Source organism: Pongo pygmaeus, chromosome 13 (genome assembly GCF_028885625.2).
Source record: "Pongo pygmaeus isolate AG05252 chromosome 13, NHGRI_mPonPyg2-v2.0_pri, whole genome shotgun sequence".
Classification (NCBI taxonomy): domain Eukaryota; kingdom Metazoa; phylum Chordata; class Mammalia; order Primates; family Hominidae; genus Pongo; species Pongo pygmaeus.
Window position 1 is genome coordinate 119,378,482 of NC_072386.2, and position 23,662 is coordinate 119,402,143.

A 23,662-nucleotide genomic window follows, 5' to 3' on the forward strand; every position below is an offset into this window, starting at 1 on the left:
CTAATATCTAGTCTGGGCCAACCACTCCGAGGAGAAAGACAATATTGGATTAGCCCGCATTACACCAACAACGTGCGAGACAAAGAGAGACTTGAGGGGCTTGGTCGAGGAGGCCCAGCGCGTTAGAGGCGGGAGCCAGGTTGTGGAGGGGCTCAAAGTTAGAGGAGGCGGCCAGCTCCACGGGCTGCACTCGGCTGGGCGACCCGGCAACCTTCAGGGGGCGCTATTCCCCCCATCCCTGTCCCCAGCTGGCCGGCTCCCGCGGGCGCGCGGCCGGGAAGGCCAGAGGACCTGGGCGCGGGCGATGTGCCTCCTGAGCGTCCAACCCGGGGGTGCGGCGCGGTCACGCCCAGCGAGAACCGCAGGCGCCGAAGCCCGGCTGCTGGGCCCAGAATCCCGCGGAGTTTTGGATCCGAGGGAGGCGCTGGGGCGCGGGACCTCGGGCGTGGGGTCCCGGGCGCTGGACCGGCGCGGACGGGAGGCGGCGCTGGTCCCGCGGGCCAGCGGGTCTCGGGAGGGGGCGCCCGATCCCGCGTCTCCGGCGCCGCTTCCCGGGAAGTTTCAAGTTTGAAAGTCCTGGCGGAGGGTCTGCGGCTTCCGGGACCGCAGTGGCGGAGAGGAGGGCCCCAAGCGGCCAGAGCGGCGCCATGGAGGAGGGGGCGCCGCGGCAGGTGAACGGCGCGGGAGGGGCGCGCGGGCCCGGGGGGTGCGAGGAAGCCTCGGTCATCGCCCCGGAGCCCCGAACCGCGGCCGCTTCCCCCGACCCTCCCCTCACCCGCGCCCCTTCCCTGCCCCTGCCCTGGCCCCGGCCCCGCGACGCCCTCGCAGAGCAGACCTGAGCTCCGGGTTCGGTCGTTCCTGGACCCTGCAGAGTCTCCAAATCAGCCCCCGGCTGACCCGGACACTGAACCCCAACCAGCCCGTGAGCGAGGACGGCTGAGTCCGCAGTGTGCGCCACCAGGGTGGTCCCCAGAGTGTCCTTAAGTCGGTTCTCCTCGGTGGGGCTCCAAGGCCGACGGGAATTAGCCGGGATAGAAAGGCGGGGCACAGGGGCCTGGGGGATTAGAATGTGCGCGCAGCGCGGGGCGCAGTCTGTGCGCGCTTGGCAGTGGCAGGAGTCCTTCCCGGAGCACACGAGGCACGAGGGGAGCGTGGATGAGAGGGGAGCGGCCTCCCCCGCCCCGGGGCGGGAACCTTTGGGTACATAGCGGGTTCTAGAATGTGGAGGGGGCTGGGTTTCCTGCCAGAGGTGGTAGTAGGTGCGCGTGGGCCCGGAGGACCGAGGCCATGTCTGTCTGCTCCTGAGGAGGGAGAGGTGGTGTCCTGTCCCGGAGCGAGTGGTTGGGAGGGGGGCATTTGCGGACAGGAGTGGGTCCCCGCAAAGAGCGGAAAGGAGGTGGTGTGTGTGTCCATGTTGGAGTTCCAACCCAGGGCAGACGGGACCATGGGGGTGTTGGGGGGTGCGTGTAGACTCCTTGAACGCCCAAGCCAGTCGTTTAGGCCTCCTTCAGGGCTGGGGCTCGGTCTGACCCCTCCCACCCCCTTCCTCTGGAGGTCCCTCCGCCTGTTCCAGACGTAGCTTGTACACATTTTCCGATTTCCTGCGGGGCTCCGCCCTGCAGCGGCAGCTGGGTGACTCAGGACCCCGGTGGCCGGGCCCCCAGCTCCATGGGACCTTTGTTTGCTCCGGTCTTTGGCTCTGGCCCTGTGGCCTAGGGCGGTCAGAGGATTTCCTGAACCTCGCCCTTGCCCTCTGACAGCTGGGCCAGCAGGCCCCGCTGAGGTCTGGGGTGGGGGGGTCCCTGAGTCTGGGCTTGCGGCCCCTTCCACTGGGCTCAGGAGAAGATGGAACACAGAGAGGTAAGATGGGGTCCCTGCAACAGCCCGTGTTGCGGGGCATCGTGGGTTACCCGGCCTGAGGTCACCTTTGGCACCGGTTGGTTTGAAATGCTGACGGCTGGAAAGGAGGTGTTCCTGTTCCTGGCTCCAACCTGGGTGAAGCCGTGAGAGAGCCTTCTACTTCCTCTCGGGAGCTGAGCAGGGGGTGGGCACCCGGAGACCTCCCCAGTTCCTCTCTGTGCCTCTGCTTTGCTACCTGTGGCATTGGGACATCGGGAACAAGCCCTGGCTCCCAGGCCCCTGGCTGCCTTCTCATGTGGCTTCGTGTGAACCCCTCTTCGGCGTAGCTTTTGTGGCTCCTGGACTCTACTTTGGATCCCAGATGCAGAGAGAGCAGCCTGATTACCCAGGGCTGCCAGGGACAGCTGGGGCCCGAGAGATGGTGGCCCCTCCTCTGTGTCTTGACTGTGGGCAAGTTACTTCACCTCTGTGGGCCTCAGTTTCCTCACTAGAAAATAGGGGTAATAGTCCAGGCGTGGTGGCTCACACCTGTAATCCCAGCACTTTGGGAGGTCAAGGCGGGCAGATCACCTGAGGTCGGGAGTTTAAGACCCGCCTGACCAACATGGAGAAACCCCGTCTCTACTAAAAATACATTAGCCGGGCTTGGTGGCATGTGCCTGTAATCCCAGCTACTCGGGAGGCTAGGGCAGGAGAATCGCTTGAACCCGGGAGGCAGAGGTTGTGGTGAACCGAGATCGTGCCATTGCACTCCAGCCTGGGCAACAAGAGCAAAACTCCGTCTCAAAAAAAAAAAAAAAAAAAAGAAAATGGGGGTAATCACCACCACTACTGGGTGGGGTTGTTGGGAGGAGTGATGTGGTAATATATGCAAAGCTCTTACAATAGAACCTGGCACCCGTTTACCGTGTGAACTATCCCCCGGCCCCATCCTTCTCCAACGGGCGGAGGACAGGAGCCTGGCCTAGATGAGTGGCCTCGGAGTTTCCATCTGGCTCAGGCCTGAGCTCTAAGGGGAGAGAGGCTTCCCAAACCCTGTGTGAGTCAGTCCTGGGTGCCGTCCCTTCCTCCGCCTCCATCTGCAGTGAGCAAAGGCTGCTGGTGGCCGCTGCTCCCCATGACTGTTCTCCACCCTCTGCTTTCCACCGGCTCTGCAGCCTGGGCCGAGCCAGTGGCCCCCAGAGGATGAGAAAGAGGTGATCCGTCGGGCCATCCAGAAAGAGCTGAAGATCAAGGAGGGGGTGGAGAACCTGCGGCGCGCGGCCACAGACCGCCGCCACTTGAGCCATGTGCAGCAGCTGCTGCGGTCCTCCAACCGCCGCCTGGAGCAGCTGCATGGCGAGCTGCGGGAGCTGCATGCCCGAATCCTGCTGCCCGGCCCTGGGCCTGGCCCAGCTGGTGAGTGAGGAGCCGAGACCCCCTCAGGACAGAAGGCTCTGGGCCGATCTGGCCCCTGGCCTTGGACCTGGCCACTGTGGCGAGACCACCTCATTTCCTGCCTATAGATCAGTAAGGGAAGGAGGAGAGTCCACAGTGGGGGTCTCGGCTCTGGGTGAGGGACTCCTGTGCTCGATACCCCCGTGCACAGAGCCTGTGGCCTCAGGACCCCGGCCGTGGGCAGAGCAGCTCAGGGCTCGGCACCTAGAGGCTCTCCGGAGGCAGCTGCATGTGGAGCTGAAGGTGAAGCAGGGGGCTGAGAACATGACCCACACGTGCGCCAGTGGCACCCCCAAGGTAAGGCCCCACAGTCTGATGGCAGGGGCACCCTGGCCCCTGGTCTGATAGGGAAATGCACCTCAGCCATTGGGCTCATAAGGAGACACCATCCCAGCCTGCAGCCTGACGGGGAAAATACAGCCCCAAACCCCAGCTGGGTGAGGAAGGCATGGCTGTAGTCTCTAGTGTGACAGAGAAGGCCTTGCCCTGGTCTAATGGGATCCTAGCCCAGCCCCACTCCCAACTCCCAGCATGATGTCGGGAACTGGGCCTCCGTCCTTGTCTGACAAGAAGACTTGGCTGTGGCCCTGATATGATGAGGGAGGCAGGACCTTAGCCCTGATCTGATGGGGGAGGCTTAGCTTAGCCCCTGCCCTGATCTAATGGGGGAGGCTTAGCTTAGCCCCTGCCCTGATCTGATGGGGGAGGCTTAGCTTAGCCGCTGCCCTGATCTAATGGGGGAGGCTTAGCCCCAGCCCTGATCTGATGGGAGAGGCTTAGCTTAGCCCCTGCCCTGATCTAATGGGGGAGGCTTAGCTTAGCCCCTGCCCTGATCTGATGGGGGAAGCATCAACCCTGCTCTGAGGGGGCAGGCATGACCCCAGCCCTGATCTGATGGGGGAGAGTTATCCCCAGCCCTGATCCGATGGAAGACGCATGACCCCAGCCCTGATATGAAAGGGGAAACTTGACCCCAGCCCTTGTTGTTCTGATGGAAAAGGCTCCCCTGACCCACCAACTAGTCCAACAAGGGAGGCTTGACTTTAGTGTTTGGCCTAGAGGTTTGACTTTAACCCTGTTTTGATGGGGGAGACCCGGCTCCAGTTCCTGGTCTGATGGGGGAAGCTGTGGCCCAGGCCTGGTCTGATGGGCCTGTGCCACGGCTCCATAGGAGAGGAAGCTCCTGGCAGCCGCCCAGCAGATGCTGCGGGACAGCCAGCTGAAGGTGGCCCTGCTGCGGATGAAGATCAGCAGCTTGGAGGCCAGTGGGTCCCCGGAGCCAGGTGAGGCCTTGAGACACAGGGAGGGCGGAGCAGGGAAGAGCAGGGCCTGAGAGCTGCGGTCCTTCCCACAGGGCCTGAGCTGCTGGCGGAGGAGCTACAGCATCGACTGCACGTTGAGGCAGCTGTGGCTGAGGGCGCCAAGAACGTGGTGAAACTGCTTAGTAGCCGGAGAACACAGGACCGCAAGGCACTGGCTGAGGTCAGGCCCCAGCTCTGGCCCTCTCCTAAGGCTGGCTTGTTCCCATACCACCCTCAGCAGGGGCGGGAAGGGAGGGTGGCCGTGTAGAAGCAGGACTTCTCTGTTGAGACTTCGTGCGGAAGATGGCTCCGGGTGACCTGGGCTGCTGCCCCCTGCCATATACCCCACGAACCTGGCTCTACATTGTGCCCTCTGCAGGCCCAGGCCCAGCTACAGGAGTCCTCCCAGAAACTGGACCTCCTGCGGCTGGCCTTGGAGCAGCTGCTGGAGCAACTGCCTCCTGCCCACCCTTTGCGCAGCAGAGTGGCCCGAGAGTTGCGGACTGCGGTGCCTGGATACCCCCAGCCTTCAGGGACACCTGTGAAGCCCACCGCCCTGACAGGTAGCCAGAAGTTCCTCCCCCTTCAAAGCTCTCCTTTTTTTAGGGGAGACCGGAAGCACAAATAATTCTGATGAAGAGTTCAAGAGTTCCAATCCTGCCCCACCACCCACTAGCAGCGTGACCTTGGGAAACACATTCCTTCTTCAAACCTCAGTTTATCCATCTGTAAAATGTGGATGATATAGCACCTGCCTCATAGGGTTGCTGTGTTGCATGTGATGTGCTAAGCACAGTGCCTAGCACAGTCAGCACTCGGACAGTGTAGCTTGTATTTACATAAATAACCAGAATAATGCTTAAAGCACTGGTGTTAGGAAGCTCGCAGCCCTGGAAAGCTTGATACCCAGCACTGGGCAGCTTGGACTATTAGAAAGTTTTCTAGGCTGGGCGTGCTGACTCACGCTAGTAATTCCAGCACTTTGGGAAGCTGAGGTGGGTGGATCATGAGATCAGGAGTTCCAAGACCAACCTGGCCGAGATGGTGAAACCCTGTCTCTACAAATACAAAAATTAGCCGGGCGTGGTGGTGGGTGCCTGTAATCCTGGTTGCTCAGGAGGCTGAGGCAGAGAATTGCTTGAACCCTGGAGGCGGAGGTTGCAGTGAGCCGAGATCGCGCCACTGCACTCCACCCTGAGTGACAGGGCAAGACGCCATCTCAAAAAAAAAAAATTTTCTTGGGCCAGGCATGGTGGCTCATGCCTTTAATCCCAGCACTTTGGAAGACTGAGGGGGGCGGATCACCTGAGGTCAGGAGTTCAAGACCAGCCTGGCCAACATGGTGAAATCCTGTCTCTACTAAAAATACAAAAAAGTAGCTGGATGTGGTGGCGCATGCCTGTAGTCCCAGCTACTCGGGAGGCTAAGGCAGGAGAATCACTTGAACCCAGGAGGCGAGGTTGCAGTGAGCTGAGATTGCGCCACTGCACTTCAGCCTAGGTAACAGGGCAAGACTCCGTCTCAAATAATAATAATAATAATAATAATAATAATAATTTCCTTGGAAAAAAATAATAAAATTAAACTAAAATTGCTGGGTGCAGTGGCTCACACCTGTAATCCTAGCACTTTGAGAGGCTGAGGTGGGAAGACTGCTTGAGCTCAGGAGTTTTTTTGAGACCCAGTCTCAAAAAAAAAGAAAAAAAGAAAGTTTTCTTGGCTGGGCGCGGTGGCTCAAGCTTGTAATTACGGCACTTTGGGAGGCTGAGGTGGACGGATCACTTGAGCCCAGGATTTCTAGACGAGCCTGGGCAACATAGTGAAACCTCATCTTTAGAAACAAAAAAAATTAGCCGGGCGTGGTGGCGCCTGCCTGTAATCCCTGCTATTGGGGAGGCTGAGGCAAGAAGATTGCTTGAACCCGGGAGGCAGAGTTTGTAGTAAGCCAAGATCATGCCGTTGCACTCCAGCGTGGGTGACACAGCAAAACTCTGTTTCAAGAAAAAAAAAAAGAGTTTTCTGGTCTGGCGCGGTGGCTCATGTGTATAATCCTAGCACTTTATGAGGGTGAGGCACGTGCATCACTTGAGTTCAGGAGTTTGAGACCAGCCTGGGCAACATGACAAAACTCCATCTCTACAAAAAATACAAAAATTGCCGGGCGCAGTGGCTCACACCTGTAATCCCAGCACTTTGGGAGGCTGAGGCGGGCGGATCATGAGGTCAGGAGATCGAGACCATCCTGGCTAACATGGTGAAACCCCGTCTCTACTAAAAATACAGAAAATTAACCGGGCGAGGTGGCGGGCGCCTGTAGTCCCAGCTACTCGGGAGGCTGAGGCAGGAGAATGGTGTGAACCCTGGCGGGCAGAGCCTGCAGTGAGCCGAGATCGCGCCACTGCACTCCAGCCTGGGCGACAGCGAGACTCCGTCTCAAAAAAAAAAAAAAAAAAAAAATTAGCCAGGTATCATGGTACATACCTGTAGTCCCAGCTACTTGAGAGGCTGAGGTGGGAGGCTTGCTTGAGCCCAGGGAGGTTGAGGGTACAATGAGCCATGATCGCGCCACTGCACCCCAGCCTGGGCAACAGATAGCCCGTCTCAAAAAAAATAGGCTGGGCACAGCAGCTCATGCCTGTAATCTCAGCACTTTGGGAGGCCGAGGTGGGTGGATCACCTGAGATTGGGAGTTCGAGACCAGCCTGACCAAAATGGAGAAACCCTGTCTCTACTAAAAAATACAAAATTAGCCAGGCCTGGTGGCGCATGCCTATAATCCCAGCTACTCGGGAGGCTAAAGCAGGAAAATTGCTTGAACCCGGGAGGTGGAGGTTGCAGTGAGCCAAGATGGCACCACTGGAGTCCAGCCTGGGCAACAAGAGCAAAACTCTGTCTCAAAAAAAAAAAAAAATTGCAAAAATTAGCTGGGTGTGGTGGTGGGCGCCTGTAGTCCCAGCTACTCGGGAGGCTGAGGCAGGAGAATGGCGTGAACCTGGGAGGTGGAGCTTGCAGTGAGCCGAGATCCCACCACTGCACTCCAGCCTGGGCGACAGAGCGAGACTCCAAACAGAGCGAGACTCCGAGCAGAGTGAGACTCCGAGCTCTGTCACCCAGGCTGGAGTGCAGTGGCGTGATCTCGGCTTACTGCAAGCTCCGCCTCCCGGATTCACGCCATTCTCCTGCCTCAGCCTCCCGAGTAGCTGGGACTACAGGCGCCCGCCACCACACCTGGCTAATTTTTTGTTTTTGTATTTTTAGTAGAGACAAGGTTTCACCGTGTTAGCCGGGATGGTCTCGATCGCCTGACCTTGTGATCTGCCTGCCTTGGCCTCCCAAAGTGCTGGGACAGGTGTGAGCCACCGCGCCCGGCCAAAAAAGTTAATTTTCTTATCTTGTACTGAGATCTGTCTCCTTGTAGCAGCAGCCAAATCGTAATCAACAAATAATCTAAGAGCACGGGCTTTGAAGCTGTATCCCACCGAGATACAGTGCGAGCTGGAAAGGCAAGTGCCTGTCTGCACAGAACACTGCTACAGGGCCGACTGACCCCATTCCATTGTGAGCAGAGCTGAGAAGAGGAAATGCAGGCTCTGGATGGAGCCCTCTCACCAGGCCTTGGGGAATCGAGGAATGTTTTCTTTTCTTTTTTTTTTTTTGAGATGGAGTTTCTCCCTGTCGCCCAGACTGGAGTGCAGTGGTGTGATATCAGCTCACTGCAGCCTCTGCCTCCTGGGTTCAAGCAATTCTCCTGCCTCAGCTTCCCGAGTAGCTGGGATTACAGGCCCACGCCACCATGCCCGGCTATTTTTTGTATTATTAGTAGAGACAGAGTTTCACCATGTTGGCCAGGCTGGTCTCGAACTCCTGACCTCAGGTGATAAGCCCGCCTTGGCCTCCCAAAGCGCTGGGATTACAGGCGTGAGCCAGCCACGCCCGGCCCAAGGAATGTTTTCTAGAGGAGGTGGTGTCTTGGCCTTGAAGGACTTACACGGGAGTACTTATGGCCAAGTAGACAAGTTGAGGAACGCAGAAGAAACAGCTTGTTAAAAGGCCTAGAATTCAATTACTCAAGGCCACCCCATATCCTGTCCCCTGGCTAAACACCCCAGATACTTGAGTTGTCCATTTTTTTTTGAGACGGAGTTTTGCTCTTATTGCCCAGGCTGGAGTGCAGTGGCGTGATCTTATTGCCCAGGCTGGAGTGCAGTGGCGCAATCTCAGCTCACCGCAACCTCCGCCTCCTGGGTTCAAGCAATTCTCCTGCCTCAGCCTCTCGAATAGCTGGGATTACAGGCATGTGCCACCACACCTGGCTAATTTTTATATTTTTAGTAGAGATGGGATTTCTCCATGTTGGTCAGGCTGGTCTCGAACTTCTGACCTCAGGTGATCTGCCCGCCTTGGCCTCCCAAAGTGCTGGGATTACAGGCGTGTGCCACCTCGCCCGGCCTCTTTTTTTTTTTTTTTTTTTGAGACGGAGTCTTGCTCTGTTGCCCAGGCTGGATTGCAGTGGTACAATTTCGGCTCACTGCAAGCTCCGCCTCCCGGGTTCACGCCATTCTCCTGCCTCAGCCTCCAGAGTAGCTGGGACTAACTACAGGCGCCCACCACTGTGCCCGGCTAATTTTTGTATTTTTAGTAGAGACGTGGTTTCACCATGTTCTTGATCTGACCTCGTGATCTGCCCACCTTGGCCTCCCAAAGTGCTGGGATTACAGGTGGGAGCCACCATGCCTGGACCTTTTTTTTTTTGGGTGGGGGGACAGAGTCTTGCTTTGTCACCCAGGCTGGAGTACAGTGGCATAATCTTGACTCACTGCAACCTCTGCCTCCCAGGTTCAAGCGATTCTCCTGCCTCAGCCTCCCAAGTAGTTGGGATTACAGGCGCCCACCACCACGCCTGGCTAATATTTGTATTTTTAGTAGAGACAGAGTTTCACCGTGTTGGCCAGGCTGGTCTCGAACTCCTGACCTCAGGTGATCCACCTGCCTCAGCCTCCCAAAGTGCTGGGATTACAGGTGTGAGCCACCACGCCCGGCCTCAAGTTTTTGTTTTGTTTTTTTTTTTGAGACGGAGTCTTGCTCTGTCGCCCAGGCTGGCGTGCAATGGCACAATATTGGCTCACTGCAACCTCTGCCTCCCGGGTTCAAGCGATTCTCCTGCCTTAGCCTTCCGAGTAGCTGGGATTACAGGTGCCCACCATCATGCCCGGCTGGTTTTTGTATTTTTAGTTGGGATGGGGTTTCGCCATGTTGGTCAGGCTGGTCTTTAACTCCTGACCTCAGGTGATCTGCCTGCCTCGGTCTCCCAAAGTGTTGGGATTACAGGCATGAGCCACTGCGCCCGGCCGAGCTGTTCTTTCTAAGCTGATCTTTCTACCCTGGACCCCTGCCTTTGTTTACAAGTTCTCTCTGTGTGTAACTCCCAGGCCCGGACTCTCCCTAAATGATACTTTTGGGCCTACTTCGTGTCCTCAAAAGCTGCTAGATCCCCACTGCTTTCTCTACCCTTTGAGAGACAAACCTCTAGTGATGTGACACATGAACTTACTCTGTTGACAAAACACGTCTCATATCCATTGGGGGAGGTGGGGCAGAGCTGGGACTCACCTGCACTGTTCAGATGGGGAAACTGAGGCCCAGGGAGCAGGTGGGTCCCAACAGGAAGCCAGGCTTCCTGCTCCCTGTCCCAAGCTCTTATCCTTGCCACGGTGCTCTCTAGGCCCCAGCTCTAGGCAGCATCTTGTCATGTGCTGTGGCTCTGTGCAGCCTGGCTGAGGTCTGAGGTCTGAGCCCATGTCCCTGCCGCTCCAGCATGTGGAGGGGAGAGCCAGTTGCTCTGCCCTGGAAAGAGGCGGCTGCCACAGAGAAGCGTGCAGTCTGGGACAAGGTGGCTCCTCACCTGGAAGTGTCCAGGTCGGAGGCCTCCTGGGGTGTCATCGGGGTCCAAGGGCACCCTTTAGGGGGCTCATGGTGCTTGGTAGCTGCAGAACAGTCAGCAGGCTCCCGTCCAGGCACTCTAGGCTGCCACACTGAGTGAGGTTCCTCAGGTAGCTGCCTTGGCCTCAGGTGGGTACGGTCTGGGTTCAGCCACCTCCTTGAGAGGGTGGCCTTCCTGGGGTCCCAGGACACCTTGGTGGTAGCAGTGGGAAGATGGCATCTGACAACGCCCCCTGCTCACCTTCCCCACAGGGACACTGCAGGTCCGCCTCCTGGGCTGTGAACAGTTGCTGACAGCCGTGCCCGGGCGCTCCCCAGCGGCTGCACTGGCCAGCAGCCCCTCCGAGGGCTGGCTTTGGACCAGGGCCAAGCACCAGCGTGGCCGAGGCGAGCTTGCCAGTGAGTAGGGAAGGAGCTTCGGGGGGAGCAGGAGACCCCTGCTTCAGACCTGCCCTGAGCCCCGGCTCTGGCCCTGCAGGCGAGGTGCTGGCTGTGCTAAAGGTGGACAACCGTGTCGTGGGGCAGACGGGCTGGGGGCAGGTGGCCGAACAGTCCTGGGACCAGACCTTTGTCATCCCACTGGAGCGAGTAAGCCTGGCCTTTGTGTGGCCAGGGGTGACCTTGGGCTGCGGGGTGGAAGGCTGCCCAGGTCGGGGCTCGTTCCGCACCCCATCCTTCAGCCTGGCCTCCCCAATGCAGGCCCGTGAGCTGGAGATTGGGGTGCACTGGCGGGACTGGCGGCAGCTATGTGGCGTGGCCTTCCTGAGACTTGAGGACTTCCTGGACAATGCCTGTCACCAACTGTCCCTCAGCCTGGTACCGCAGGGACTGCTTTTTGCCCAGGTGCTCACCACCTCCGCCCTCTGACTTGGTGGGACCCTGGGGTGTCAGGGCCAGCAAGGCCTCAAGACCGATGCGCTGCATGTAGGTGCAGAGACTGAGGACCAGAGAGGAGGTCTCCAAGAATAAGGGCTCCTAGCCGCTCTCTCAGGGCTGCATCTGGAGGCCTGGGTCCTTGTCCTGACTGCCCCACCTCAGGTGTGACCCTGGAAAAGTGCCTCTCCTCCCTGGGCCTCTGTTTCTCCACTAGTATCAATGAGGACATTGAATCTGTTTCTCTGGGTCCTTCTGGCTCTTGCATCTGTTGACCCTGGGGGCTTGGGCTGTAATCCCAGGGGCAGAGGAAGTGCCATGGCAGATGAGGTGGGAGGCGACTGGTCCACAACCCTGCCCCTACCCCTGCAGGTGACCTTCTGCGATCCTGTCATTGAGAGGCGGCCCCGGCTGCAGAGGCAGGAACGAATCTTCTCTAAACGCAGAGGTGTGGAGGGAATGGGGGCTATGTGTGAGGGAGCAGGGCTGGGGTCCCGGGACTAAGCTCCCCCTTTTCTCCCAGGCCAGGATTTCCTGAGGGCTTCGCAGATGAACCTCGGCATGGCGGCCTGGGGGCGCCTCGTCATGAACCTGCTGCCCCCCTGCAGCTCACCGAGCATAACCAGCCCCCCCAAAGGGTGCCCTCGGACCCCAACAACACCGCGAGAGGCCTCTGACCCTGCCACTCCCAGGTGAGGAGCCCCATCGCCCTAGACTGCATGCTTCTCTGTGGTGGCTGCCTGACTCCAGATCCAGGCGGTATCTGTCTGTCTGTCTGCACTGCTCAGGCCCCAACCCTCTGTCTGTCTTGCTTCGGGTTAGTGTGTCCATCCTGCCAGCTCTTGCATCTGCCTGTGCTGGGCACTGTGTCTACTTTCTCCCTACAGTAATTTCCTGCCCAAGAAGACCCCCTTGGGCGAAGAGATGATGCCCCCACCCAAGCCCCCGCGCCTCTACCTCCCCCAGGAGCCAACATCCGAGGAGACTCCGGTGAGGGGCTGGAGGGACTAGTGGCTCCTAGGGTCGGCTGGGGCTGGCAGGGCCACCCAGCTGTGGGGTGGCAGGCCTGAAGGGAAAGAGAGAAGGAAGCCCAGCCCTGCCCTGAGCTCCTCTATACTCACAGCGCACCAAACGTCCCCATATGGAGGCTAGGACTCGACGTGGGCCATCTCCACCAGCCTCCCCCACCAGGTACCCCCATCCTCCGCACCTTCATGTTTGAGACATTCGTCTGCTTGCTTGAACATTTGTGTATCCATTCCTACATTACTCCCTGGCTCCCTGGCGGATGCGCTGGCTGGCTCTCAGGGTCAGATTTGCTAAACCCACATTATTGAGCTCCAGCTCTATGCCAGCTTCTAGGAGTCCTTACTGCAGGGCTTTCTCGAGCCCATAGGTCGAGACAGCCCAGGACTGGGCATGGGAGGCTTGGAGTGGCTCTGGGTAGGGACCCAGCCAATGCGCCAGGGGACTTCTTATACCCTCTCTTTCTTTGCAGGAAACCCCCTCGGCTTCAGGACTTCCGCTGCTTAGCTGTGCTGGGCCGGGGACACTTTGGGAAGGTAGTGGGCTGAAGAGGGTGGTATGGGACGGGATTGAGGGCCTCATCACATGAGCCGGGAGGACCTGATCTGTGGGGGCGGTAAAGGCTCCCTGGTGTGGCCCACCTGGAGCCCAACCTCTCTCTGGCCCCAGGTCCTCCTGGTCCAGTTCAAGGGGACAGGGAAATACTACGCCATCAAAGCACTGAAGAAGCAGGAGGTTCTCAGCCGGGACGAGATAGAGAGGTGTGTGGGGGTGCCGCAGGGCACCCAGGATGGCTGGCCTGGGCTGTGGCATCCAGAGGGCAGCTGAAGGTTCCTGGGGCTTTGGAGAGGTGACCCCATGGGGCCAGCCAGCTTGCATTCTCTTTTGGCACCTGCAGTTGTTAACCGTGTTTCCTTGGGCAGGTCCCCTCTTCTCTCTGTCAGTTTGCTCTACTGTAAAATGGGGGCATTGGTAGCTGTGCACATTCAGAGCCCCTTGTGAGCCCCTGACATATAGAAACCATCACTCTATGGCCAGGTGCGGTAGCTCATGCATATAATCCCAGCACTTTGGGAGGCCAAGGCAGGCGGATCGCTTGAGTCCAGGAGTTCAAGACCAATCTGAACCACATGGTGAAACCCCATCTATAAAAAATAGCCAGGCATGGTGGCATGCGCCTTTAGTCCCAGCTACTTGGGAGGGTGAGGTGAGAGGATTGCTTAAGCCCAGGAGGTAGAGGTTTTAGTTAGCAGAGATCTCCAGCCTGGGCAACAGAGTGAGACCTCATCTAAAAAAACAAAAAAAAAAAAAAAGGGAAGGCTGGGCACAGTGGCTCACGCCTGGAATCCCAGCACTTCAGGAGCCCAAGGTGGGAGGACTGCTTGACCCCAGGAGTTAGAGGCCAGCCTGGGCAACATGGCGAAACCCCCTCTCTATAAAAAATACAAAAATTAGCTGGGCGTGATGGTGCACACCCAGCTCTTCGTGAAGCTGTGGTGGGAGGATCACTTGAACCTCAGTGGTGGAGGCTGCAGTGAGCCGAGATCACACCACATCACTCCAGCCCGGGCAACAAAGTGAGACCCTGTCTCAAAAAAAAAAAAAAAAAGGCTGGGCTCACTGGCTCAGGCTTGTAATCCCAGCATTCTGGAAGGCCGAAGCAGGTGGATAACTTGAGGCCAAGAGTTCGAGACCAGCTTGGGCAACACAGCAAAACCCCGTGTCTACTAAAAATACAAAAATTAGCTGGGCGTGGTGGCGCACTCCTATAATCCCAGCTACTCGGGAGGCTGAGGCACAAAAATCACTTGAACCCGGGAGACAGGTTGCAGTGAGCTGAGATCACAGCACTGCACTCCAGCCCAGGTGACAGAGCAAGACTGTGTCTCCAAAAAAAAAAAAAAAAAAAAAGAAACCATCAGTCTACTCGCCTGGCACTTTGGCTGAGGGCCCCAGTGAGCCAAAGGTGTTGTGCAAGGCACAGGGCACAGCCCAGGGAAGTTTTCCTTCCCTCTAATACCCTTGCTCTCTCCTGCAGCCTGTACTGCGAGAAGCGGATCCTGGAGGCTGTGGGCCGCACAGGGCACCCTTTCCTGCTCTCCCTCCTTGCCTGCTTCCAGACCTCCAGCCATGCCTGCTTTGTGACTGAGTTTGTGCCTGGTGGCGACCTCATGATGCAGATCCACGAGGATGTCTTCCCCGAGCCGCAGGCCCGGTGGGTTCCATCCCTCCTGCCTGCCTCTTCCAGCAAACTTTGCCTGGTTCCCTACGCCCACTCTCTACATCCTGCCTTCTCCAAGTGCCCAACAGCAGAGGAGCAGGAGTCAGAGGCCTTGGTTTACATCTTGGCACCAACTGACAGCATTTGTGACCCTGGGTATCAGCTTATGAAGCTGTGCATTAGTTTTTTTTTGTTTTTTTGTGAGACGGAGTCTGGCTCTTATTGCCCAGGCTGGAGCGCAATGGCACGATCTCGGCTCACCACAACCTCCGCCTCCCTGGTTCAAGCCATTCTCCTGCCTCAGCCTCCTGAGTAGCTGGGATTACAGGCATGCACCACCACTCCTGTCTAATTTTGTATTTTTAGTAGAGACGGGGTTTCTCCATGTTGGTCAGGCTGGTCTCTAACTCTTGACCTCAAGTGATCTGCCCACCTCGGCCTCCCAAAGTGCTGAGATTACAGGCATGAGCCACCACAGTTGGTGAGTCTCAGATCTTTATTTGAAAAATAGGCATGATTGGCCGGGCACCTGTAATCCCAGCACTTTGGAGGCTGAGGTGGGCGGATCACCTGAGGTCAGGAGTTCGTGACCAGCCTGGCCAACATGGTAAACTCTTGTCTCTACTAAAGATACCAAAATTAGCTGGGCAAGGTGGCACGCGTCTGTAATCCCAGCTACTTGAGAGGCTGAGGCAGGAGAATCACTTGAACCCAGGAGGTGGAGGTTGCAGTGAGCCGAGATCCCGCCACTTTACTCCAGTCTGGCAACAGAGCGAGAATCCATCTAAAAAAAAAGGCTGAGCACGTTGGTTCATGCCTGTAATCCCCACACTTTGGGAGGCCGAGGCGAGTGGATCATGAGGTCAAGAGATCGAGACCATCCTGGCCAACATGGTGAAACCCTGTCTCTACGAAAACTAAAAAAAAAAAAAATTAGCTGGGCGTGGTGGCGCGTTCCTGTAGTCTCAGCTACTCGGGAGGCTGAGGCAGGAGAATCGCTTGAACCCGGGAGGTGGAGGTTGCAGTGAGCCGAGATCGCAGTGAGCCTGGGTGACAGAGCGAGACTCCGTCTCAAAAAAAAAAAAAGAAAGAAAAAAAATAGGCGTGATGAACATCCACTGCAGGGACCAACACTTGGTCCCTGGCACCATTTAAGGACCCAGGAAGGGTGAGCTGGAAATGCACAGCAACCTGGGGGCGACCTTGGGACTGTTGGAGAACCCCCACCCCCTCAGCATAATGCTTGTCCCAGTCTCATCTCTGATTCTGGCTGGGACATCCGGGATCCCCCGGCCATGGCCATCCTGGTGCTTCCCTGTCCTGCCTCCCTGGTGTCTGTCTTGGGCCTGAGTTCTCCCATAACCATCCCTGCAGCTTCTACGTGGCTTGTGTTGTCCTGGGGCTGCAGTTCTTACACGAGAAGAAGATCATTTACAGGTGACTTTTGTCCCAGGGGTGCACGGGGGTGGGGGTGGGGGTTGGGGTGGAGTGGGTGAGGACACAGACGCTGCCTCCGCCTGCCTGGGCTGCTCCAGGGGCCATTGCTGTTCCCTGGGTCTAAGCCCCCCTCAGTCCCTTTGATCTGCACCCTTGCCCTCAGGGACCTGAAGTTGGATAACCTTCTGCTGGATGCCCAGGGATTCCTGAAGATTGCAGACTTTGGACTCTGCAAGGAAGGTGGGGGCTGCCCATTGGGATCCATATCTCCAGCCTTGTTTACCCAGCCTGGCCAATAGGATGATGGGCACATGGCATGTCCCAGGAAATCTCCTCACCTGCGGATGCCCTGGTTCCACCACCCCAGACCTCATTCCAGGGGACAGCTGGGCACACTGGCCCTTTCTTCCTAGTCCTAGAGGCTCGTAGCCCCAGCCTGCACCTGGCCCGAGGGAGAGCCTGTGGTCAGGGATGGGAGAGGAGACTGAGTTCTGCCTTCTGTTTTTTTTTTTTTTCTTTTTTTTTTTTTTTTGAGATAGAGTCTTGCTGTGCCACCCAGGATGCAATGCAGTGGCACAGTCTCGGCTCACTGCAGCCTCCACCTACTGGGTTCAAGCGATTCTCCTGCCTCAGCCTCCCAAGTAGCTGGGACTACAGGCGAGTACCACTACACCTGGCTAATTTTTGTATTTTTTTAGTAGAGACGGGGTTTCACTGTGTTAGCCAGGATGGTCTCGATCTCCTGACCTCATGATCCACCCGCCTCAGCCACCCAAAGTGCTGGGATTACAGGCATGAGCCACTGCGCCCGGCTCCTTTTTTTTTGAGATGGAGTCTTGCCCTGTCGCCCAGGCTGGAGTGCAATGGCGCAGTCTTGGCTCACTGCAACCTCTACCTCTGAGGTTCAAGGGATTCTCCTGCCTCAGCCTCCCGAGTACCTGCGATTACAGGTGCATGCCACCACACCCAGCTTATTTTTTGTATTTTTAGTAGAGATGGGGTTTCACCATGTTGGCCAGGCTGGTCTTGAACTCCTGACCTCATGATCTGCCCACCTCGGCCTCCCAAAGTGCTGGGATTACAGGTGTGAGCCACCGCACCCAGCTGAGTTCTGCCTTCTGTGACCTTAGCCTGTGAGCTTGGCTCCGCATGCAGTCAAATGGCGTCATAACCATTCCCACTTCCTTGGGTACAGGGCAGGGCTTGGCACAGGCTCAGCTCCCTGGCATCATAAGGCTTGGCTGTTGAGGTTATTGTGAATAGGCCACACCAAGCAGCTAGTGGTGTGCCTGTTGGTTTGCAGGGATCGGCTTCGGGGACCGGACTAGCACCTTCTGTGGCACCCCGGAGTTCCTGGCTCCTGAGGTGCTGACCCAGGAGGCGTATACACGGGCTGTGGACTGGTGGGGGCTGGGTGTGCTGCTCTACGAGATGCTGGTGGGTGAGGTGAGTGCTGGAGCGTGTTTCCTGGGCCTCTGGGTTGGGGTGGGGTGGCCTGTGCATCCTGCTGAGCCCCCATCTCCACAGTGCCCGTTCCCAGGGGACACAGAGGAAGAGGTGTTTGACTGCATTGTTAACATGGACGCCCCCTACCCCGGCTTTCTGTCGGTGCAAGGGCTTGAGCTCATTCAGAAGGTAAGCACTGCAGGGTCTGGGGCTGGGCTGGATGGCCGCTCAGGGCCCATGTGCCTTCTGCCGTGGGACAGCACACCCCCCGCCACCCAGCCTTAGAGCGCTCTGGGCCAGCGTGCTTGGGGCCCGTGGATGATGGCAGTGCCTGGGGCTGAATGCCCTAAGTGCATGCCTGTCCTATTGCCCAGCTCCTCCAGAAGTGCCCGGAGAAGCGCCTCGGGGCGGGTGAGCAGGATGCCGAGGAGATCAAGGTCCAGCCATTCTTCAGGGTGAGCGGCTGGGGTGGCGGTGGTCCCCTGTGCCTGGCAGCGTAGGTGGCATGGAGTGACTCCTGGAGCTGCTGTTCCTGCCGTCTCAGGCACCTCTCCTTTGCCCTCAGACCACCAACTGGCAAGCCCTGCTCGCCCGCACCATCCAGCCCCCCTTCGTGCCTACCCTCTGTGGCCCTGCGGACCTGCGCTACTTTGAGGGCGAGTTCACAGGGCTGCCGCCTGCCCTGACCCCACCTGCACCCCACAGCCTCCTCACTGCCCGCCAACAGGCCGCCTTCCAGGACTTCGACTTTGTGTCAGAGCGATTCCTGGAACCCTGAGGGCATCTCCTGGCACCTCTGTCCCCTTCCTCCACAGACTGTTAGAGCCTCTGCTCGCCTACCTGTGCGCCCTGCCTGGAGGTCCAGGCCTTGCTGGGTACTTATGAGCCCTTGGGATTCGAGGTGGCAGCCATGGGGCCACTGTTGTGGGCTTGCTCAGTGTCACTGGGCAAAGTGTGTCCCTTCCGCCTCCAGCTCGCCCTCCTCTACCTCCCAGCGAGACCTGGCCCAGAAAGGGTGCCGCAGCAAGGAGTGATATGGTTTGTCTTTTTAAGACTGGACTTGCTTTATATTAAATTTGTAAAAGTGTGCACTGGCAGCAGCCTGGGCAGGGCTGGGGTGGAGCCTGGGGTCTGCTTGGGCGTGAGCCGCCCACAGGTTCTTTTCTTCCCCTTCTTCCTTGGAAGGCAGAACTGCCCACCAAGGCAGGGATCTGTCTGACTTGAAGCTCCGTTCTGGGGCCTGGGAGGCGTGGGCAGGAGTGAGGGCCCCAGGCCCTCCGAGGGCTCACCCCAGCTGGGGACAGGCCCTGTGGTTTTCAGGCACAAGACGGTAGCCCGGCCTCCAGCAACCCTAAACAGCTGGGCTGCTGCCCTCTTCCTCCTCCTCAGCCCAGAGGGTCTCCCAGGACCCCGAGGGCCATCCACAGAAGAAGTGGGCCAGGTTGCGGGTCAGGCCTCGGTCGAAGGGGTTGCCGGGGCGCTGGCGGAGATAGGTGATGCGGTGTGAGGAGATGAATTCCCAGGTGGTGGTGTTGCTGGCCACCAGGTAGAGGTGTGAGGCGAGGAGCAGGCTGGCCACCAACGAGAAGAGGGACAGCAACAGGAAGGTGGCGAACAGGAGCCCGCTGGACCGCAGCCACAGCCCCCAGGGCTGGAAGAACCGGAGGCCTGACCTGCGGTGCAGGGGACAGGGGCCTGGTGCTGGGGGAGGGCAGGGGAGCCCTTCCCTCCCCGTGCCGGGTCCCTGGGAGTCCTGGCTCTGTCCACCCCTGTGGGAGCATTCATTCCACCCTCCCCCTACACCCGGGCAGCAGCACCCACCATGCCAGGTACAGGCCCCACAGAAGCACCACCAGCTGCAGCGCCAGGTAGACCACAAAGAGTGGGTGGTTGCGTTCTCCCACACAGTTCTCCATCCAGGGGCAGTGGTGGTCGTAGCGGCGGACGCAACGGCGGCACTCACGGCAGTGCCGAGCCCTCAGGGGCTGCTGTGGGCATGGAGGATGGTGGAGGCTCAGTGCCAGCCCTGCTGTGGGCCCACCACTGAGGGAAGGAATCAGGGCCTGATTCTGGAAGGCCTTCTTGGAGGAGGGGTGAGGCCCAGGCACTGGGGCAGGAAGAGGTCGAGGAGTCTCAGCTTTGGCCCAACCTCTCCCACGGGTGTCCCTGCATCACTCACCAGCACCAGGCAGTATCTACAGCGCCGAAGAGGGATGGCTGGAGGAACCATGGCTGTCTGCTCCTCTTTGAGCTCCTCCTGGAATGAGGGGTGGGGTGTAAGACAGGGTCCCCTTGGGAGACAGGTGTCATTGGTGGGCAGCTCCCCTAGGGGCCGGCTTAGCTCTGAGTGTGGAGTTTGGGACCCATCCCAAGCAGAATGGAGGTGTGCGGTGTGGCGGAGCACCCTGGACTGAGGGCAGCTGTGTGATGTTTGCAAGTCTCTTCCTTCTCTGGGCCCCAGCAGTTTCCTCACTACTGTAGATGGGACTCTAGGGCTGGCAAGAGGATTCACTAAACTGTCCCCACAAGAGCCTGGCATGGAGACTGGTGCTGGTTGCTGAGTCCCTGTTGGTGAGAGTAGGGGCCCCTGGTTACCTGAGGCTGAGGCTGCACATTCACGTAGCCAGGGTCCATGAGTGACACGGCGAGGTAGAGTAGCAGGGAGCCCAGCACCAGGAGCAGGAAGGTGAGGGGCAGGAGCAGCTCCCCCTGCTCCTCCCATTGCCGCAGCTCTGGAGAGGCCGGAGAGCACAGTGAGGCTGGGCCGGGTAGAACAGGAGTGGGTGGGGCGGGGGTGCAGTTGGAGGTGGGGAAGTGTGTTCCTGGCTGAGCAAAGGCCTGGAGATGTTGGTTCCCTGAGTGGTTGTGTGTGGCCAACAGTTCATCTGCACTTTATCTGGAGGGTCAGAGGGAACCATGGAAGGTTATAGAGCCAGATCTGTTTTGGAAAACCTCATTGCTAAAGAAATGGATCAGGGGAAGCCTGGGGGCAGAGAATCTGGCCAGGAGGAAGAAGAGGGTAGCTACAAAGGCCTGGCAGGAAGTGAGGGAGGAAGGAATGGACAGAGGGGACTGCTGGGTGAAGGGAGCCAGACCTGACTGGATGTGGGAAAGAGGGAGGAGGGGTCCAGCATCTCTGGCTCTGCAATGGTGAGAGACTGGCTAGGTCTGAAATGCCTGAGAGAGATACAGTGGGGAGGGTGCAGCTGGCAGGCTCAGATGCTGCAGAGGGGCATAAGGAAGGGTCCAGCGGGCTTCAGCCCATGGAGGTGACAGGATTTTGGGGAGGTAGGGTGCAGGGCAAGGTGAGGGGCATGAGACCACCAGACAGCAGAGTGTAGACAAATCCCGTGTCCCTTGGTTGTAAGGGGGAGCAGAGAAGAAAGGGTGGGTTTTGAGGGGTTCGTTTTCTGATACGGAGACCTGAGCAAGTTTTTAGGCTAAAGGGTGAAAGTGGTGGAGGAGGTCTGTCTTGGGAGGAAAGCCAGAAGGGGCCTCAGTCCAGAAACTGAGGCTGGACCGCCACGGAAGGAGGGCTGGGGGCTGCTGTGGGGGACAGTGGGGGAGGCTGCCCGTGGCAGGTGAGGCGCTGGGTAGGGGGCTACTAAGAAGAATGAGGGAAATGGAGGTGGGTGGGTTAATCTGTGGGAAGATGGGAGACAGGCCGCACCCCATGGGGTGTTCTCTTGCCTGAGGCTTCGCCTGGACTTGGGCAGCTAGCGGCCACGGGGGTGTGGAGGGTGTGGGCGTGGGCAGAATGCCAATCTTTGCATCTAGTTAAGCCTCCTAATCGTATGGATGGGAAGATTTGGGGTCAGTTCCTGGGAAGGATCATGTGGGTCCCAGATCAGGGGACATGGGGCTCAAGTCGGTCCTTGGATCTGGTGGGCACCGGCTGGGTCCTGGGATGGACAGGGCGTTTGGCAATGATCAGGAAGATGCTGGGATTAATTAGGGATCAACGGGGTATCAGGCGGAGAGCAGGTGGCTCTTGGAATGATAGATGGGGAGAGAGCTTCAGGAGCTGGTGGAGATCGGGCCAATCGCAGGATCTCCAGGGATTAGGCGGGAGACCCAGTGAGACCAGAACGTCTGGGGAACCACGCGGGATCGGGTGGGTCCGGGGTCGCTCGGGGTCCGGCTCACCGGTATCGTGCAGGAAGAGCACCAGCGTGATTCCCCAGGTCAGCACGGTGTGCCCGGTCCGCACCAGGACCCCAGGGCTGAGGAGCGCCCAGGGCGCCATCGCCTCGGCCCGGGGCCCCACCCGGAAGAAGCGGCCAGAGGGGCGGGCTCTCCGAGGGAGGGGAACGCGGGCGCCCTCGGATTGGTGGATCTAGGCGCTGGGCGGGGCAGGACTGGGTAAGGGAGGCTGCCTATTGGGTGGCAGCTGCGGCCGAGTGGACCCTCAAGCCAACAGGTGCCTGAAGAGGGTGAGGGAGGGGCTGGCGCGCGCGCAGCTGGTAACTCCCCCAACTCCAGCCCCACCCACCAGGTAACTTTTGAAAGCACAGGAGCGCGCGCGCACCTCCCCCACGCTCCCCTGTGCCCGCCCCCGCGGCCTCGCGCATGCGCGTAGCTCCCTGGGCGCTTCAAAGATCCAGCGGTTTGCTGTGAGTCCGGGAGGCAAAATTGTACCCATTTCAGAGATGTGATGACTAAAGTCTCGAGAGGGCCAGGGCTCGCCCAAGGTTGCTCTGTGGTGACAGCTTTACCTTCTTGCTATGTATTCTCAGATATTGCAAACGGACGAGAGAAAAGTGGAGGTACGTGGTGCACATTCTGACTATGGGTGATCCAACTTAGGCGGGAGTCAGAAATCCCAGCACTGCCCCTTCCTACCTGTGTGACCCTGGGCGAGTTACTGAGCCCCTCTGAGCTGTTTTCTGTCTCTATAAGGGGGATTACAATAGTGTCTTCCTCCTAAGGTGTTTGGGAGGACTAAATAATGGAAGCGCTTTGTCTAGCACGGGACTGTCTTGCCTCTCCTGCTGTGAGCCACCACGTACAGGTGGACTTTCCTCGCCGGGGGCTTCAGGCTGCCCTCCTTCCCTGTGTCCCCAGGGCCTTCTCCACTCAGCCCTGCCTTTCCACAGCACCTCCCACTGATACCAGCATCCTCCTCCGCCTCCCTCTGGTTGGCCCCATCCCAGCTCCTCCAGGATACTCCTCTGACATCTGTTGTTTTTCTCAGCTCAACATCCTTTTTTTGGTTGGGGAATCGACTTCCCATCCCATGTGATTGGAGGGACTGCCCCTCACCCCATAGGATGGCGAGTGGCAGGCTGTGGGCGTTCGACTCTGCAGAACCAATCACAGGCCTTCCATGAGATTACTGTCTAGATGCTGAGAGGAAGGAGCATTCTTTTGGATCTCAAGCCTAAGGAATGGGATATAAGGCAACTGGGAGCCGTCTTTACGCTGGGCGGAGAGGGCTTACCCTGTCTGTGGCTGGAGAAAATGAGACCAACTTATAAAGACACATAGAGATGGATAAGCAGCACTAAAGGAGGGAGCAAGAGATGGTCTGAACAACATTGTCTGAGCCCTCTAGATCCGGCTGTCCCTGAAGCTGATACTGAGTCTGCATCCCCTGGTTGCAAGAGTCAATGAATTCCCACCTTTTTTTTTTTTTTTTTTGGAGACAGAGCCTCACTCTGTTGCCTAGGCTGGAGTGCAGTGGCGCGATCTGGGCTCACTGCAACCTCCACCTCCCAAGTTCAAGCGATTCTCCTGCCTCAGCCTCCCAAGTAGCTGGGGCTACAGGCACATGCCACCACGCCCAGCTAATTTTTGTATTTTTAGCAGAGACAGGGTTTCACCATGTTGTCCAGGCCGGTCTCGATTTCCTGACTTCAAGTGATCTGCCTAACTCGGCCTCCCAAAGTGCTGGGATTACAGGTGTGAGCCACCATGCCTGGCCCCAATTCCCACCTTTGACTAGCCTGAGTAGATGTTTGAGTTGGGCGTCTGTCATTTGCAGCTCAGTCTTGACTACTGCACTGGGTGCAGGATCTAATGTGCTCAGTGGGGACATCCAGCACGTTATCCACTCAGCACATAATTCTGAAGTTTCCGTGGGTTAGGCACTGTGCTAGTATCAAACATCCCAACACTAGTT

General features: G+C 58.2%; 2 protein-coding genes across 14 annotated transcripts; one reads left to right on the plus strand and one right to left on the minus strand.

The window, feature by feature from the left end:
• The first annotated feature begins 233 nt into the window (after positions 1–233).
• Positions 234–18,628, plus strand: PKN3 (protein kinase N3). Of its 10 annotated transcripts, none has more exons than XM_054501103.2 (22): positions 234–671; positions 3,018–3,258; positions 3,449–3,594; positions 4,469–4,580; positions 4,652–4,779; positions 4,978–5,161; positions 10,791–10,937; positions 11,017–11,126; positions 11,238–11,381; positions 11,784–11,859; positions 11,935–12,103; positions 12,299–12,401; positions 12,535–12,602; positions 12,910–12,973; positions 13,107–13,198; positions 14,476–14,652; positions 16,033–16,095; positions 16,259–16,335; positions 17,399–17,541; positions 17,623–17,730; positions 17,916–17,996; positions 18,086–18,628. In XM_054501103.2, exons 1-22 carry the CDS (start codon positions 648–650, stop codon positions 18,317–18,319), a joined length of 2,691 nt encoding a protein of 896 aa, XP_054357078.1. In that variant the 5' UTR covers positions 234–647; the 3' UTR covers positions 18,320–18,628. The 10 variants fall into 10 exon arrangements, 9 of the variants coding, with proteins under 9 accessions (XP_054357078.1, XP_054357080.1, XP_054357082.1 ...); XM_054501105.2 differs by having other exon boundaries at positions 18,107–18,628; XM_054501107.2 differs by having other exon boundaries at positions 17,916–17,952; positions 18,107–18,195.
• Positions 18,581–21,865, minus strand: ZDHHC12 (zinc finger DHHC-type palmitoyltransferase 12). 4 transcript variants are annotated; one of them, XM_054501111.2, is made up of 5 exons: positions 21,688–21,865; positions 20,137–20,273; positions 19,721–19,798; positions 19,363–19,529; positions 18,581–19,214 (listed from the first exon to the last, which is right to left on the minus strand). In XM_054501111.2, exons 1-5 carry the CDS (start codon positions 21,785–21,787, stop codon positions 18,893–18,895), a joined length of 804 nt encoding a protein of 267 aa, XP_054357086.1. In that variant the 5' UTR covers positions 21,788–21,865; the 3' UTR covers positions 18,581–18,892. The 4 variants fall into 4 exon arrangements, with proteins under 4 accessions (XP_054357086.1, XP_063506447.1, XP_054357088.1 ...); XM_063650377.1 differs by having other exon boundaries at positions 19,363–19,526; positions 21,688–21,847; XM_054501113.2 differs by having other exon boundaries at positions 18,927–19,242; positions 21,688–21,847.
• Positions 21,866–23,662: the final 1,797 nt, after the last annotated feature.